This window comes from Typopeltis vanoorti, chromosome 19 (genome assembly GCF_054136105.1).
Source record: "Typopeltis vanoorti isolate ZY-2024b chromosome 19, IOZ_Tvanoo_1.0, whole genome shotgun sequence".
In the NCBI taxonomy this organism is placed as follows: Eukaryota; Metazoa; Arthropoda; class Arachnida; order Uropygi; family Thelyphonidae; genus Typopeltis; species Typopeltis vanoorti.
In genome coordinates this window covers 1,103,454-1,122,578 of record NC_143567.1, presented here as the reverse complement: position 1 = coordinate 1,122,578, position 19,125 = coordinate 1,103,454, and the positions used below count along the sequence as shown (strand labels likewise).

Genomic DNA, 19,125 nt, shown 5'->3' with positions numbered 1-19,125 from the left:
GTCACACGTGAGGATTGCCTGGACTGTTCCATACGACACACCGACAATGGCAGTAATGTTGCAGAGTGTTCTCCGACGATCCTCATGCACAAGTTGCTGAATGGTTTCGACATTTTTGGGGGTTGAGCTCGTTGAAGGTCTTCCTGATCTCTCATCGTCATCCAGTGATGGTCTTCCACTCTTGAAGCACGTGTGCCACTCAAAACAACTCGAACGGCTCATTGCAGCATCCTGTAAACTTGCCGAATTATGTCAAACGTCTCTGTGGCAGATTTGCCCAATTTCATGCAGAATTTCATGTTTGCTCTTTGTTCTAACTTGCTGTCCATGATGAAATTGCAGATGTGGTAATGCAGGTGGTCAAAATAGCATGAGTTGCACAGCTCCCAATGTACACAAGATGATATCTTTTGACACACTGACTTATGAAGGTAGGTGCTCCCTATGACTGTGCATGCAGCCTTGTGCTGCCATCTGTTGGCATATTACAAACCTAGTCTTGAAACTTTTTGATACAAGCATAACAATTCTCCACTCTTTGAGGTCTTTCCATCAACAAAATCGCTCTTCACTCTCTTTCTCTCTCTCTCTCTTTGTCTTAAATTAAGATTCTATGCAGCCAAGTTATTTGTCCCCAACAGTCATTCTGCCTAACAGGTTAAGATGAGAACATTAACCATTTTTAATATTGAATTGAATTGACCATGTTTTACAAAAGTTACAGTGAATGAAATGACTGTGTTAATGTTGATTAAAATATGTTACTCATTATCCTTTTATTTTGTAGATTGGACCAAGTTGGGAACAAGTGGTGGAAAAATGTCGCCGGGGGCATTTTCAGCCACTTCTTTTACTTTATGCAAATCCTCATGGTACACCTGTTACAATTACTACAGCACCTCGAACAGTTACTATGGTGACATCACAAAATAGGAATTCAGGTACCAAATTGCACTTGTTTCTTAATTATATATATATATAAAACGCTAGTATAATTTCACAATTTAGTGATGTGTTATAGTTACTATTCATCAAACATTGTGATTGAAACTAAATTAAAAATTAATAAATGCCAAGAATGAAGTAATCTGAATCTTGTTTAACAAGATTTATTATACACTTTTCAACAGACAAGTTTTAAACAGTTATATCTTGTACAGAATTAAATCTTTTGCTCTAAAAAAGCAGGAGCTTTTTTTTTTTTTTTTTTTTTTTTTTTTTTTTTTTTTTTTTAACAGTATTAATTCACAAAGGGGGTGCTTAAGGGTCAAAGCTGTATAACTGAGAGGAGACCTCCACATAGCCTTTAAAGGAATGCGGAGAACCGACCAGGGCTTCTGACCTAATGTCCAATCCTCACCTTCTCGTGGTGCACCCTGTTGGGTATCTACTTTGATACTGAACGAACGAGGATGGGCTGGCAATTTGGGATTTAGCCGACCAAATTGTATTCTTATTGGTTAAACCAAAATAAAAAATGATGGTACAACATGACAAAATTTCATGCCGGCTGGGGCGTCGCCCGGTTAAACAAGGCCCCCGTTGTTTTCGCCAGGGAACCAGGGCGAACAGCGAAAAGTCAGCTACTGGAACAAATCTGAAAACAAACCCCAACTCAACATCACCAGAGTTAAAGATCGGTACTATCAACATAAGAAGCCTGAATGGCAAAGAAATGGAGCTAGCTGAGGAATTAGATAAGTACCAGATCGACATAATAGGGGTGACTGAAACAAAAAAGACCAAAACTGGTGAGATCTTTCTGAGCAATAAATACAAAATGTTATATTCAGGCAATAACAATCAAGGAAAAGAAGGAGTAGCCATAGTATTCAACACAAAATACGAGGCTAATCTTCTTGAATGGCAGTCAGTCTCAAGTAGAGTAATGTGGGCAAATATGAGAATGGGGAACTGGACAATGAGACTTATTTGTGCCTATGGTCCCACAGAAGGTTCTGCTAAGGTAGAAGTGGAGGAATTTTTTGAGGCTTTAGAAAAAGCAACTGACACAATGAAAAATGAAAAGTTGGTCCTTGTTGGGGATCTAAATAGTAGAGTAGGAAATGATTGTGAGACATACAAAAATATTTTGGGAAAATTTGGAGAAAAGAGCAAAGCTAATAATAATGGCAAATATCTGTTGGATTTCTGCTCAGGACATGGACTGGTTATTACTAACACCATGTTACAACATAAAAATGTGCACAAATTCACATGGAGAGAAGAGGCTAGGAATAAAAAAAGTCTCATTGACTATGTTATTGTTGATAGTGATGTTTTCTCCCTGGTGCAGGACACCAGAGTGTACAGAGGATTTGAAATTGGAAGTGATCACTATTTAGTCTTGAGCAGGATAAAATTGAATTTCATATTGAAAAGAATAACATGTAAGAAAGTTTTAAAGCGAATAAAAGTTGAGCAGCTCTCAGATGTAAACTGTAGACTAAAATACAGAAATATTATTGAAAAGAAAATGAAAGAGTTTGAGAACAGGAATCAAACCTTGGAGATTCAGTGGCAAACTCTGAAGGAAACATTGATTGATTCTGCCAGAGAGGCATGTGGTGAGGTTGTGTGCAAAGATAAAAAAATCAGAACTCCCTGGTGGACACAGGAAGTTAAAGAGGCAGTGAAGGAAAAGAAGAAAGCATATCAAAAGTTCCTGGCAAATAAGTCAGCTTTTACTCTTACAGAATACAGAGACAAATGTAAGAAAGCTAAACAGTGTGTAAAACTAGCTAAACAAAAGTCATGGGAGGACTTTGGCAAGAATATAGAAAATAAATATCAAGAAGGTGGCAAAATATTCTGGAGGTTGTTGAAGAAGCTTAGGAATGGAGGAAAAGAGTGCTGTAAAAGGAATTAGAGATGATAAAGGTGAAATGAAAACAGGAGAAAAAGATATCCTTGAAGTATGGAGTAATTACTTTGAAAAACTGCTAAATGAAACAGGCAGTGATGACAGCACAGTGATAAAAAAACACTGACCAGGAATGCAGTCAGGAATACATATCCATACTTGAAGTAGAAAAAGCCATCAAAGGCTTGAAATGTGGAAAGGCAGCAGGAGTAGATGATATTCGACCAGAAATGCTGAAGTATGGTGGTATAAGAGTCTTACAGTGGCTGCACTGCATAGTTCAGAAAGCCTGGACAGAGGGACGAATTCCCGATGATTGGAGTAGAGCTCTCATAGTACCCATATATAAAAAGGGAAATAAAACTGAATGTGAGAATTACAGAGGTATTTCCCTACTGAGTGTTCCTGGCAAGATCTATGCAAGTATACTTGAGAAACGGTTGAGAAGAATTGTGGAAGAAAAGCTTGGTGAAGAACAAGCTGGATTCAGGCCAAATAGAGGCTGTCAGGATCAGATCTTCACTTTACGACAAATAGTCGAGAAAGCATGGGAATATAACAAAGATCTGTATTTAAGTTTTGTCGATTTGGAAAAGGCATATGACAAGGTGCCAAGAGAGAAGCTATTCAATACGCTGCAGTTATATGCTGTCAATGGGGCATTATATCAAGCAATACTTAGTCTTTATTTGAGTTGTGAGTCAGCAGTTAGAATTGAAGGAAGTACAGGAAGATGGTTTAATGTTAAATCTGGTGTGAGACAAGGATGTACATTATCCCCTCTGTTATTCATTATCTATATGGATCACATTATGAAGGAATGTGGTATTAAACCTGATATCAAAATTGGAGATGTTAATGTCAGCTCTTTGCTTTATGCGGATGATGTTATACTTCTAAATAAATCCGCTACAAGTCTGCAAGATTCTCTGACTAAATTGAATAGCTGTTGTAATAGATATGGTATGAAGGTCAGCAATAAAAAGACAAAGACAATGAAAATAGGCAGAATCATTGAAAATGTCAACTGTGTTGTGAATGGTGAACCTGTGGAACAAGTAAAACATTTCAGCTACTTAGGCACAATTTTTACTGAAGATGGTAAACTAAATATAGAAATAGACAACAGAATCAGCAAAGCTGGTATCGTGGGAAGTCAATTGAATAAATTCATATGGAATAAGAAAGAAATTAGTCGGAACACTAAATTAGCTGTATACAAGACTGTGTTCAAACCAATTTTAACTTATGGATCTGAGAGCTGGGTCAGAAGTAAAACACTTGACCAAAGACTAGAGACCGCAGATATGAGAGTCCTGAGAAAGATTAGAGGCGTGAACAGATGGCATCAATGGCAATATCATATTAAAAATGAGGATATTAGGAAAGAACTTGACATTGTCAGCATCCAGGAATGCGTTAGCAGAGCTAGTCTCAGATGGTATGGTCACTTAAATAGAATGGGAGAGGAAAGATTAGCAAAACAAGTGTTCTCTGCCAGGTTGGCAGGAAAACGACCCAGAGGAAGACCAAGATATAGGTGGATTGATACGGTACAAAGTGCCTTAGACGATAGAAACATAAGATCTGATAATGTTGGAGTCTTGACAAGTAACAGACTGATTTGGAGGAAAATTGTAGATAGGAAGTTAGTAATGATGTAATTTTTTCATGTAGTACTGTCATATCCTGTACACCCCTTGAGGGTACATGGCAGGAATTTGATGATGATGATGATGATGATAATTCACAAAGCAGAATATAGGAAAAGAATTATTTATTTAATTATTTGCTACACTTATTTTGCTAGTATTATATCCAGCATCTTCAGAGCACAAATACTGCACAAAACTGTAACAATTTGATATAACAGTGGGACTAGTTTGTAATGGAGTGCAAGGAACTAAAGTCCTAATTTGCACCATCTATTGTTGAATAAACAAAGAATAAAAAGACATTGATTTGATCTTGAAATGACTGTCTTCCATATTTTTGGTAAATTGATACAACCATATTTGTGAGGTTTGGAAAATGATTTAAATCTGCTGCTTGAGTCCAAAAACAATCTCTCTCTGACTTACATAATGACTTCCGTGTAGCACTTTGTTTTCTTCCGTCTACTCATGTGTGAAGGAGTATCCAGGGTATTGACTGCCAGTCCCGACTTGCCATAATGATAGCGACGAATGTATTTTTTTATGCTCTACAAGGCTTACTATTCATAGTAAGCTAGGTCATAAGTACAGAGTACTTCATATCTCACGGATGATAAAGGAGAGAGTTTGTCTTTAGGTGAATGGATGAAAGCTGCCAATCTGACATATGGTTTAAAGGTAGTGTGGAGCTGATATTTATTAAGCACTCTAAATATCTTTTTTGGATGTGCCCCGAATGTATGGGATAGTAACAGTTTTGATATAATCTTGTGTATTAGGTAATGGAGGGGATTTCTGGAGAGTATTTAATATTTTTTCTATTCACTGGGGATTATAGCTGTTGGCTAAAAAAAAGTGTGATGCCAGTGAGTTCAGAAGTAAGAGCATTTCATTGGTCCTATGAGTTAGTGTTTTGAGGATACCATATTTTTGACCTGGATGATGGTGTGATTGTTTGCAAATATCTCCCTGTATGTGTAGGTTTTCTATAAAGAGAAAAAGAATACCATATTTATTCGAATATAACTCATCCTCATGTATATCTCGCTGTAAAACCACTGATTTTACTTTATGAAAAAAGAAATTTAAAATTTTCGCATATACCTCGCTCATGAAAAAAAGTTTAAAACTTTAAAAAATAGGTAGTGAATACTTAAATATAAAGAGCCAATAGGCTTCATTTCGGTGATATAAACATTTTTCAAATTAAGGGGATATTAAATCCCACATTGTTTTAAAACCGAATAAGAAACTCAAAGATTGGAATCGGAGAGTTTCATGCCGAAACTCTAAAAATAAACTATAAAAGTATCGGCAGTTACTAGCGTGAGCTAATGCAAGTAGTCCTAGTACGTAGTACAATCTCGGGCAACTCATTGCAAAGGTGGGGAAAGTTCCGATCACTAATCTTGGTATTTTCCATAATGTAAAAACACATTTCCTAGGAAATGTATGCTGTTATTACATTATGGTGGGGGGTCACTACCCAGACCATTTTCAGCCTTTTTTGAGGCTTCATCAGTGAGTAGCTAGACCAAATAGATACCAAAGGGTATAGCGAAAAGAACTTATATACTTTGCTATACGAGTTGTCAAACAGGTGCAACCATTAAGTTACTTAAATATAAATAGCCAATGGGCTTCGTTTTGGCGATATAAACATAATTCAAATTAAGGGGATATTAAATCCCACATTGTTTTAAAACCGAATAAGAAACTCAAAGATTGGAATCAGAGAGTTAATTTGAATAATGTTTATATTGCCAAAATGAAGCCTATTGGCTCTTTATATTTAAGTAACTTAATGGTTGCACCTGTTTGACAACTCGTATAGCAAAGTATATAAGTTCTTTTCGCTATACCCTTTGGTATCTATTTGGTCTAGCTACTCACTGATGAAGCCTCAAAAAAGGCTGAAAACAGTCTGGGTAGTGACCTCCCACCATAATGTAATAACAGCATACATTTCCTAGGAAATGTGTTTTTACATTATGGAAAATACCAAGATTAGCGATCAGAACTTTCCCCACCTTTGCAACGAGTTGCCTGAGATTGTAGTACGTACTAGGACTACTTGCATTAGCTCATGCTAGTAACTGCCGATACTTTTATAGTTTACTATATTCGGCATGAAACTCTCTGATTCCAATCTTTGAGTTTCTTATTCGGTTTTAAAACAATGTGGGATTTGATATCCCCTTAATTTGAATAATTAGGTAGTGAATGTTGTTATGGTACTCTCAGATATTTTGAAATTCACAAGAAGAGAATCGGCATCTAAACTTAAAAATCATCAGCTTGCCTTTGTCATTGAGTTGCGTAATCTTTTGTTAATATTGCATCAATCATATGCTCGTGGAAAGGCTTAGACATTGGTTATGCATTTTTTTTACTAAATAATTTAAGGAAATTACAAAGTCAACTAGGATATACATTAAAATAAATTTTAATATACTTTAGTATTTCAGCAACGTCACGTTGCCATTTCAAGAAACTTAAGAACAAGACACGTGCATGCAGGCACAACAAACAGTAAGTGAGGAAGAAGCAGGAAGCTATTATTTCTCCTAAAGTCCTGATGGTGCCCCCCTAGCGGGCAATGTTGGTACTCTTGGACGATTGGGCTGAAGCTGATTCCATGAAAATGGAATCAGCTTCAGCCCTAAGAAACAATCCAAACCTCAACAAATTTGGCTGCATGAGACTGCCTCAAATTTGGGAAACCTACATCAGAAGACCTTCAGCCCAATCGCCTAAGAGTACCAATATTGCCCGCTAGGGGCACCATCAGGACTTTAGGAGAAATAAGAGCTTCCTGCTTCTTCCTCACTTACTGTTTGTTGTGCCTGCATGCAGTGTCTTGTTCTTAAGTTTCTTGAAAATGGCAACGTGATGTTGCCGAAATATTGAAGTATATTAAAATTTATTTTAATGTATATCCTAGTTGACATTGTAATTTCCTTAAATTAAAATTTCCTTAAGTTAAAAAAAAGTAAAAAATCAATCATTTGCATAGAGATGGAAGCAACCAGTAGAGGAAATGCGGGAGTGAAAGCATTGACTGCTACTCAATCATGGATTAAGCAGGGGTGGAGCGGTGAATGAGATGAGGTTGAGGTTCTACATGGAGTGGATGGCAGTTGACAGCTATGACCTGCCTCTACAGGGAAGATTTAGAGACCATCATTAGAACTGTTGTGCAACTGAATTTTGAGAGCTTGGGACATGATTTCGCCAGTAAATTATTGCCAAGGGATTTTTTTTTTTTTAAATCTACATCTGTAATGTCCTGGATGGAAGCGAAGATGACATTATTTGGGTAGATGACTTCTGTTTTAATTTAATTACAGATGCATTATCGCTAAAGATTCAGATATATTGCATGATGAATGTGAGTGCCAATCGTATAAATAATGTTGATAATTAAAATTTAAATGAATTATTTTATAAATGTGAGCAATTATAAATTTATAATGAATACTGAGGATCTAATTATAAATGTCAATTTAATTTTTTCCTGAAAAACTTTAGTTTGAAAATCCATGCATAGATATCTCGCATTGCGATTTTTTAACTTTAATTTTTGGGGAAAAAAAAAGTGCAAGTTATATTTGAGTAAATACGGTAATGAACCATCAGGAAGGCATGTGACTAGTTTATCTGGGAAGGGTAGACAGTCACCATCATTCATCACATTTAATTGATTTAAATCATCTTGTAGGATATTTACATCACCATTATTATCTATTGCTCACCCTATTTTGCATAATCAGCGAACAACTGAATACCTCCTCCCTCTCCCATTTTAAATCATTTCTTATATCATTTATATACAAATTATAGAGTAGAGGTGCTCATGCACCCTCAGTTGCTCTCATTTTCCTAGATTCCACTCTACCATATATTACTCTGTTGTAGAAAGATTTTTCACTTGCTTATAAATTAAAATTGCAAAGACACATTAAGCCAGCATGTCACCTTCACCTCCAACTATCCTGCTTCAGGTGCAAACAGTGTACCATGAAGAATCATCTAAACAATGATGACTCTATCCTGAGGATACTAGAGATGTGGCTCACCCAATGAGCAGACCAAAAACATGGGAATTAAGTGATGTAGTTACAAATACCACTTTTATAGACACAAATAATTTGCATTGTATGCAGATATGTTGTGTGATAGATCCAGTTTCTATTGGATACTCAGAATTTGCATGCCAGAATATCTGTTTACATTTGGATACACTCTTAAAAATAAAATATTCCTGAAAAACATTTTGTTCTGTTAATTTTTTCAAGTCTGTATGATGTGGATTTGGTTTTAAGAGGAACCTGGTACTTTTTTTAAAAAATTATATCAGAGATAAATTGATTTATTTTTTGTTTCATTCACAGTGATTACATTTTAAATAAACTTTACATAAACAATTATTGTACTGATTAAAATTCTTTTCTCTCTTTCCAGATATGTCTGATAATGCAACCAAAGAAGGATCTCAAATCACTAGCAGTGTATCTGAGCCAAGCCAAAGACCAGTAGTGAGCACTCAGTTATCATCTCGACTTCCTCTCTGCTCTTCACTTCCAATTCAAGATAGCCAGCTCTGTGAACAAAAGCATTTGCCTTCTTATTCTACATCATTGAAAGCAAAGTCACATAACTTACATCCAGTGTGTGATACCAAGTCTAGCAACTTTTTCAGCCACACTCATTCTCCTCATTCTTGTCAGCCCAGCAGATGTCATATTCATTCCAGTAACTATTCACATGTACAGAACTCTCAAAATACATTATCATGTCACACTACTCATGATTCCCATGCACAGTCTATGGATTCAAAGCACATATCGCAGTTCACGGATTGCCACTCCATCCACAAACAATGTACAGATTCTCCGCATCATCATGGAAACAATTATCCATCGCCCCACATATCAAAATCTTCACCTTATGAAAATGTCTCGGTTATTAGTCCTGGATATTCATCAGGTTTTGAAGAACATTTGCAATCAGATATACCTTCTGCAAGAAGCCCACCAGTTCAGGGACTTCCACCAGTTTTACCAACTGTGAAAGATAGCAGTGAGTTTCCTGAAGATCTTGAAATGCCAACTGCTTATATTAGTCGGAAGACTGTTGAAAATGTCCTGAATTTGCAGAAATTACAACGACAGCGGGTTCTAAATTCCTATAATTCAACAGCTGTAGGCAACAGGAATAGTAGCAGTAGCCTAGATTCCTTTGAAAATGCCTTACATAATAAAGCTATACATGGAAATCAGAATTCAAAATTAATTATACCTGATGCAGAAAATCTTCCCAGAAGGAGGGACTCTGGAAATTGGAGTGGAGACAGGAACAGTGCTAGTTCTTCCAGTAGCACATCACTGGACAATAATTATTTAGCTGTGCTGGCAAATAAAAGGTATGTATTGTAGAAAATTTAGCTATTATCTCAAAAATGTTTTTATATTATTTTGAATGACTTGTATAAATGTGATAAAGTTCATTGGTAGCTGCTAACAGTAGTAATCATGTAGTACATGTCAAAGTAGTACTATCATAATTTCACAAGATACCGTGATAATATTACATGATTAAATAATTTAATTATGTAATATTATCTATAATTTGATTTTCAGCACAGGAAAGATTCCCCAGGAATGGAAAGACTGTATGATGATCCCATTGCACAAAGGTGCAAAGACAAATCAATATCTCTGGAGTGGTAGTGAAGATTTTGGGAAAGTTGGTGTAAGATTGCCTACACAAATGTTTTGACAGAGAATCTATACTTTGCAAATAAACAACCTGGATTTATTAAGGGAAGGTCATGTTTTGAGTAACTTGCTGACATTTTATAATAATGTGAGGGTTGAGTTAGACAAGGGGAATGGTGATACTTTTGAACCTTGAAGCTTTTGACATATTCGGTATAAGGCTTTTGCATGTGTTGGAGGATATGGGATTGGATCTTAAACTACTAGTTTGGATAATGGGATGGCTGACAGATATCAAAAAGTGATGTATGGAAGAAGTGGGTTTGCAAGATTTACTATGACTAGTTGTGTATCTCGGGGATCAGTCCTTGTCATTCAATCAAGAAATATAGCTATTTACCAATGATGCAATTAACAGATAAAATGCCGTGCAGAACATTGTATAGAATAGTTGGTGGATATTGTAGTGGCCTCCCATAATGAATTCTATGACTCATTTAAGCATTTCTGATCAAATATCATCTACTTCATTTAAGGTAGCTTTTTCTACCCTAAATATTAATATGTTCATATTACACTGATATATGTACTATTAATATCAATATAACCCCTTGAAGAATTTCTACCATTAAGTCTTTCAAAGTAATTACTCTATATATGTATAATCTTTATATTCAGTTTTTGTTATGTTGCTTCCACCCACAAAAAGTTATTTGCAAACCACAGTACATTCTGTACTGTGGGTGGGCTAAGGATTTTTTTTTTAATCAATTTTATATATATTTTTTCTGTATTTTTAATTTATTTTTTTACATAGTTCAGAAACCCTGTTCTAGAGACCAAACATGACACCTTTTCAAGCCACTTCAGGCCTCCAGTAAGCAGGAACAGTGGTCTCACATTGGGTGATGCAATTCATCTCACCAAAATGTCACATTTATCATCTGATTCCTTTTACAGTACTTTTTCCTCTATATACTTCGTATATCTTCCAGAATATTTTGTTGTCTTGTATATTCTTACCAAATTGCTTTTTATGACTTTTATTTAGCTCTGTTACATATTTCTCTGAATTTTCTTAGGAACACCTGATTTTCCAAGAACTTTTGATACAACCACTTCTTTTTGACTGTCTCTTTAACTTGAGTCCAGCATGAAGTTCTAATTTTTCTATTCTTGCAAAGAACTTTGCCACATGCCATCCTGGCTGGATCAGTTAGTGTTTTCTTCTGATTTTGGCAGTGATTTTAAGGTTTAGCTCTTGTTTTCAAGCTTTTTATTTTTTTCCAATAATATTTATATATTTGAGTCTATAGTTGACTCCTAAAAGTTGCTTTATACTAATTCTTTTTAAAACTGTTAAATTGTACATGTTTTTCTTTTCAATGTGGTATTCATTTTTATTCTGCTCAAAACTAAATGGTTATTATCACTTCTTACTTGAGATCCCCTGCATATTTTGGTATCATAAACCAGTGTGGAGATATTACTATTAACAGTAACATAGCCAGTGAGATGTTTCTTATTTCATGTGAATTTTTGCACATCTTTATGTTGGAATTTTTGTCTATTTATTTATTTTTTTATTTATTTGTGTCATTTAGTTGTGGCAAAAATATTTATTTTTGCCACAACTGGCAAAAATGGGGTCTATCGGCAAATGATGGATGTCATGCCCGGAAGAAGAAGAAATGAGGCTTCTCAGATTGTTAACCTATGAAATCCTCAAATGGACAATGAGGATGGGATCCCAAGTATTGAGGAAAATAGGAAGAAAATAAGACATACAAGAGAGAATGAGACAGAAACTATACATGTTGCAACTTGGAATGTAAGAACAATGTTAAAAGCTGGTAAATTAGAGAACTTGAAGAAAGAAATGGAGAGGAATAAATTGGATGTGGTTGGTCTAAGTGAAGTCAGATGGGAAGATATAGGAGATTTTGAAAGTGATGGTTATAGAATTATATATTTCTGTAGAACACAGGGGGAAAATGGAGTAGCGTTTGTTTTGAATGAAAAGGTTAAAAATTCAGTAGAAAAAATATATAAAAGTGACAGGGTGATTATGATTAAACTGAAAGCAAAGCCTGTGGACATAATGATTATACAGATATATATGCCCACAAGTGACCATGATGAAAATGAAGTAGAAGAGATATATAATCAAATAGAAGAGATAATGGAAGAAGACAGAACTAAAAGGTGTACCATCTGGATGGGAGACTGGAATGCGGTGGTAGGTGAAAAGGTAGAGAAGGGAATAACAGGAAGATATGGCCTTGGAAAAAAGAATGAGAGAGGTGAAAGACTTATAGAGTTTTGTAAAAGACACAAACTAATACTTGGTTTAAACTTCCAAAGAGAAGATCATCATCATCATCACAGGATATGATAGTGCTACATGAAAAAATTACATCATTACTAACTTCCTATCTACAATTTGATATCTACATATCTACAATTTGATATCTTCCTATCTACAATAGAGAAGAAGATATACATGGAAAATGCCAGGTGATATCGCAAGATACCAGATTGATTATATGTTAATACGAAACAGGTACAGAAACAGTGTAAAAAGAATATCAACATATCCAGGAATTGATATCAACTCAGACCATAATTTGCTTGTTATGGAATTAAGAATACGATATAAGAAAATAAACAAAGGTAAAAACAAGAAAAGGTGGAACCTAGAAAAACTCAAAGGAGATGTAGGTAGAATTCAGAGAAGAACTGGAAAATAAAATAAGGAACAAAGAGAATATATCTGAAGAAACTATGGATGTTAATGCAAAATGGAATCAACTGAAAAACTTGATATATGAAACAGCTGCTGAAGAGATAGGTTTTGTGGAAGGGAAAAAGAATTAAAACGCCATGGATTATAAATGAAATGATAAGAAAAATGGAAGAAAGAAGAAGATGGAAAAATGTAAACACTGAAGAGGGAAGAAGAAAATACAAAGTATTAAATAATGAACTGAGAAGAGAAACTGATAAAGCAAGAGAGGAATGGTTGAAAACAGAATGCAAAGAAATTGAAGAAATGGAAAAAAGGGGGTGATATGATAAAATGTTTGAAAAAGCAAAAGAAATTACAAATATTAAAAAAAAGCATAAGAAATCTGCCATTAGAAGATAAGCAAGGAAAACTGATTTATGATATTGAAATACAGGGTGAAAGATGGAAGGAATACATTGAAGAACTTTATGCAAAATATGAAAGACCAACAAAAATTGAATTGGAAGAGCAAAATGAAATCTCAACAGAAGAAAGAGGTCCTGAAATACTAAAGAGAGAAGTAGAAACAGCAATTAAGGAATTAAAAAGTGGAAAGATGGAAGGAGTGGATGGAATACCAAGTGAAATCCTAAAACAACTGGAAAACAAAGGTATAACAGAAACATGAAAACTCTGCAACCTCATTTACAAAACAGGAGTATGGCCTAAATATTTCACAGAGAGTATTCTTATACCAATTGAAAAGAAAAGCAATCCTGCTAAGTGCAGTGACTACAGAACTATAAGCATACTCTCACATGCCTCCAAAGTACTGCTAAGAATATTAAATCAAAGATTGTATAATAAGAGTGGAGTATTTTCTGGGGGATGATCAATTTGGATTTAGAAAAGACAGAGGAACCAGAGATGCAATTGGAGTAATGAGGACCATATGCGAAAGGAATATAGAAGTAAATAAAGAAGTTTATATTTGTTTCATCGACCTTGAAAAAGCATTTGACACGGTGAAATGGGAAAATCTGATGGAAATATTACGCAAAATATGTTTTGATTGGAGAGACTGAAGGTTAATAGCTGAATTATATATGAACCAGACGGCCATAATAAAGACAAAAGTAGAAAAACTAAAAAATGTGTGATTGGCAGAGGTGTAAGACAGGGATGCTGCCTGTCACCGATGCTCTTCAATATATTTGCAGAAGAAATGATAAAAGAAGCATTTTATGAAGAGGAAAGAGGAATCACTGTAGGAGGAAGAACAATACAAAATATTAGATTTGCAGATGATCAAGCAATATTAGCTAATACTGAAGATGAACTACAGCACCTAATGCAAAAATTTGAAAATATATGCAAGAAATATGGTATGAAAATTAACGCAAAGAAAACAAAAGTGATGAGAGTCTCCAGGAAACCAGGAAGTATCAAGGTGATGATGAATGGAGAAAGTGTAGAGCAAGTGAGACAATACAAATTCCTTGGTAGTATAATACAAGAAAATGGAAAATGTGACATGGAAATAAAAGAAAGAATTAACAAAGGAAAATATGCCTTTTATAGCAAGAAAAATTTGTTTATTAATAAAATGAATAAAAATCTAAAGAAAAGCTTATTAAGTGCTATATTTGGAGTATGACCTTATATGGGTCAGAAACATGGACAATTAGGAAGAAAGAAGCTAAAATGTTGGAGGCATTTGAAATGTGGTTATGGAGAAGAATGGAGAAAATAAAGTGGACTGAAAAAATCACCAATGAAGAAGTATTACAAAGAGTTGAAGAAGAAAGGAATTTACTAAAGACCATAAGAAGAAGAAAGCATAACTGGATAGGACATGTATTAAGAGGAGACAGCCTACTGAAAAGAATGATAGAAGGGAAAATTGAAGGAAAGCGACCAAGAGGAAGAAGACGACTAATGATGCTTGATGATATAATGGGAACAAGAAGATATCAGGAAATAAAGGAGGAAGCAAGAAACAGAGGAAATTGGGGGAAGAGAATCTGCTGAGTTATACCATTAGACCTGTCAAGAGACAGAACAGTAATGATGATGTTGGAATGTGGTGTCATAAATGACTAATCCATGTCCTGAACAGAAATCCAGTTGATGTTTGCCATTATTATTAGCTTTATTCTTTCTCCAAATTCTCCATGTTTGGAATTTATTTTGTACTCTGCTGTTTAGATATCCAACAAGAACCAGCTTTTTCTTTTTATGGCATCTACCCTTTCCAAAGATGCAAAAATTTCTCCATTTTTTATCCTTCTAGAACCTTCTGTGGGATCAATGGTGGTGGTTTATCCTTTCAGTCATTTCCAACCCTAGGTGACTTTGTAAGCTTTTGCCCACAAGGTGTTCCTGGTGAGATTTGTGCAGGGTAGTTCGCCATTGCTTCATCCCCCCCTCTCCATTTTATCTGGACTTGGGACCAGCATATAGCTGGGACGTATTCATGAATGTAATCCATGTGTATTCATGCGGCGGGTTTGCCTGTTCTGGGGCAAACGAAAAATCTGAGTTTCCAGGTGAGAAAAACCCCCCAACTCCGAGAGACCGGATAAAGGTTCCTCATGTCAATGATGAGAATCGAATCCAGGTCTTTCTGACCAAAGGGCTTTGTCTATACTGACTGAGCTACAGAGGCTCATGGGATCAATGCACAACCCTTAATTGTCCATTTTGAAACTGCTTAATATTTAAGACATTTATCATGTTTAGTGTTGGATACTGTAATTACTCCTTTCCTTTCCCTGACTGCTATTGCTTGAATGCATCATCTTACATTTGCTCATTTAGCAGTATCTTACCTATTTTTCTTCATCTTGGTGACACCCCTTGAACTCCAAAAGAGAATTAATTATAAGAAATACAAACATAAAGTAGAAATGCTCTGACTGCTGAAAAACATCCAGCTTATGCTATAACTATTCATCTTTATTGTGTATCCTTAAGTGGCCAGTCACAGATATGAGTAGTTAGAAGCATGGGTCATATATCAGAAAAGGAGACACCAGAAAAATTATTTCCAAAATCTTAGTTATGATATATTGACATTCAAACTTGAAACTAAAATAAAATAATTCTTCAGAGCTTTCAAACATTGAGCCACCTTTAAAATTTATTCATGTTAGTTACAGTTTTACAAAGTTTCTCCATGCCTATTGATAGACACAAAAAACTTCCTATGCTTCTCTGATGAAGGTAGTTTGATTTGATCCCCAAAACATCAAAAATATAAATATAAAGACAGTTTTTAGCCAAGTACAACATAGAATCCTTTTTTACTTTCATAGAGATCAAGCATAAAGATAAAAAAATAAATAATCAGTTATATAAATTAAATAAATAATATATGTTTATACAGGAACTGTATTTTCTAACCATGTTACATTTTTTCAGATTACTAACAAATGTGAACTACCGAAATGCTGCTGTTTCTGGAAAGAATGGTTTCCCCGACTATATGAATCTGAATATTTCAGATCAGGGTTATGATTCATTTTCACTATCAAGTACAGATAGTTTTCCATCTGTTGGTGGATCTCCAGTAAAATTAGATCCACGCTTGACACAAATTCCAGAAAATATTCAAACTGCTAATAATAATGAGGATGAGCTAAAGAGGAAGTTAGATATGGTAACACAAAACAGTGCAGGTGTGTATAATTAAGATTTTAATTTTTTTTTTTTATATGAACAATTCTTGACTGAAAAGCTTTTTTAAAATTCAAACTTGTTCTCCTTTAATATGGAACTAGTATGCTGAACTAGTATTTTGTAGCTTAAGTTACACTTCTAAGTGCTTGTCAAGTGCTTTCTACTTGTCAAAGTAGAAAGCTGAATTTTGCTAAATGATATGTAACTCACAACATAGATGCTTATTAGGTAGTATGTGTTTAATAAAATATATTAGCACTGAGAAAACATATTTGAAGTGTTTTTGTATGCATATTAGTGCTCTCCCCTAAGTGGAGAAATTTTATTACATTGCAAATTGTTGAGTCATCTTGACTTGAGTTTAATTTAAAAATTGCTTGGTGCTAATATATTTTATGAAACATACTACATAATAAGAAGCTGTCTGTTGCCATTTATCATAATAAGTTTGTTTATAGTTGAAAAAAAAAAAAAAACGTTATTATGCAATTTTGCGCTCAGAGAGAAAGAAACAGGAATAAAGTAAGAAAGCAATTACTAAAAAAGGAATCTCTATTATTAGAAATATTGAATAATTTGGGTGCATACATTAAAATACACTTTTATAATAGTATATCATATGTACTGTTATAAATGCACATAATTTTCATTAGCTGAATAAAATATTTTATTTTTCAGGTCCTCCTGACTGTGATAAGCTGTGTGCAGAGGCAGATCTTCTGCTTGCAAAATCACATGATAAGGAAAAAGAAGGAGATCTTGTCATGGCTGCTCTCTTAAGCGATTCTGCTGCAGGTTAGCATTTTCTTTCTTTCTGTTTCCTAGTGACAATTTACTACTGCACTAAGAATGAAATTTCATGTATACTTTTAGTTTACAAAGCTGTACGAATATCTTCTTTTACAAATAAAGAAAAATCTAGAGGAATGCATCAAGAGAACATATGAATATTTTAGATAGAAAAAAGCCATTAGAAATCTGAAATGTGGAAAGAAAAATGGGGTAGATGCTATTCAACTAGAAATGCTCAAATATGGAGGTATAAGAGTTTTACGTACTGTATAATTCAAAAAGTTGAATTCCAGTAGAGCTTTCATAGTACCGATTCTCTTAAAAAAAAAAAATCTGATTGAGAGAATTACAGAGGAATATTCTAGTAAGATTTATGTAAGTGTACTGGAGAAGAGACTAAGAAAAATTGTGGAAGAGAAACTTGGGGAAATCCATCTGATTCTGACAACCAACTAGAGGTTGTCAGGATCAGATTTTTACTTTAAGACAGATATTTGCAAATTTTTGAGAATATAAGATAAAGATATGTATTTAACTTTTCTAGATCTGGAAAAGGCATATAAGATGCAAAGAAGGTATAGGAAGATAGTTTGATATAACATCAGATGCAAAGCAAGGATGCATGCTATTTCTTAAACCTGATATTCAGATATTCATTATATCAGGTTTAATAATGCACATAGATAAGTTGGAGATGTTAATGTTACTCTCATCTCCTTATACACATTGTTAAATAAATGAATCCAGTCCAGTGTTCAGGATTCCTCAACTAAACTGAATAACTGCTGTAACAAATTTTCAATGAATGGTAGCAATAAAAAGATAAAACAATTAAAATATAGTCTAGAACATGGGAAAACATTAACTGTATTCTCTGTGCAAACATTTTGCATAGAGAATGCAAAAATGATTTGAAAAGGACAAATGCGATTACTAATGGAGACATATAAGAGAGAAAAAGTTTCTTATATGTCTCCATTAGAAGTCTAGAAGAGTATGAAATTATAAAAATGAAATTCCATAATTAATGTTTGAATTTTGAAATGTTACATTAGCTTAGATTAATCTCACTTAACTGAAATCTTCATCATCAACAGTTTTCTTCAGTCCTCTGCTGGATGAATGCCTCTTCCATTTTGATCTTGTGCATCCCTCTACCATAAATGTCCATAACATCTTGTTATTTCACCACCCTATCTTACTGCTTGTCTTCCTGGTTTCTGATAAGCAGTTCATGGCGTTCATTCAGTTGTTCTCCTTGTCCATCTGTTGTCAGACATTCTCATCTCATGTGCTGCCTAGCACCATATATTACCTTTTATTATCAATGTCTATTACTTTTGTCATCATCATCATCAAATTTCTGCCATGTGCCCTCAAGGGGTGTACAGGATATGATGATAGTACTACATGAAAAATTTACATCATTACTAACTTCCTATCTACAATTTTCCTCCAAATCAGTCTGTTACTTGTCAAGACTCCAACATTATCAGATCTTATATTTCTATCATCTAAGGCACTTTGTACCGTATCAATCCATCTATATCTTGGTCTTCCTCTGGGTCGTTTTCCTGCCAACCTGACGGAGACCACTTGTTTTGTTAATCTTTCCTTGCCCATTCTGTTTAAGTGATCATACCACCTGAGATTAGTTCTGCTAATGCATTCCTGGATGCTGACAAT

At 34.6% G+C, this 19,125-nt stretch overlaps 1 protein-coding gene across 2 annotated transcripts in view; it reads left to right on the top strand.

The window, feature by feature from the left end:
* Positions 1-19,125, top strand: part of ec (ubiquitin specific peptidase echinus) — a 126,720-nt gene that overhangs the window by 84,212 nt on the left and 23,383 nt on the right. For both annotated transcript variants that reach the window (XM_090409683.1, XM_090409681.1), the window contains 4 exons: positions 788-941; positions 8,983-9,943; positions 16,390-16,646; positions 17,326-17,442. In XM_090409683.1, coding sequence (XP_090265809.1) covers positions 788-941; positions 8,983-9,943; positions 16,390-16,646; positions 17,326-17,442 — 1,489 coding nt within the window. The remainder of the gene's footprint in view (positions 1-787; positions 942-8,982; positions 9,944-16,389; positions 16,647-17,325; positions 17,443-19,125) is intronic.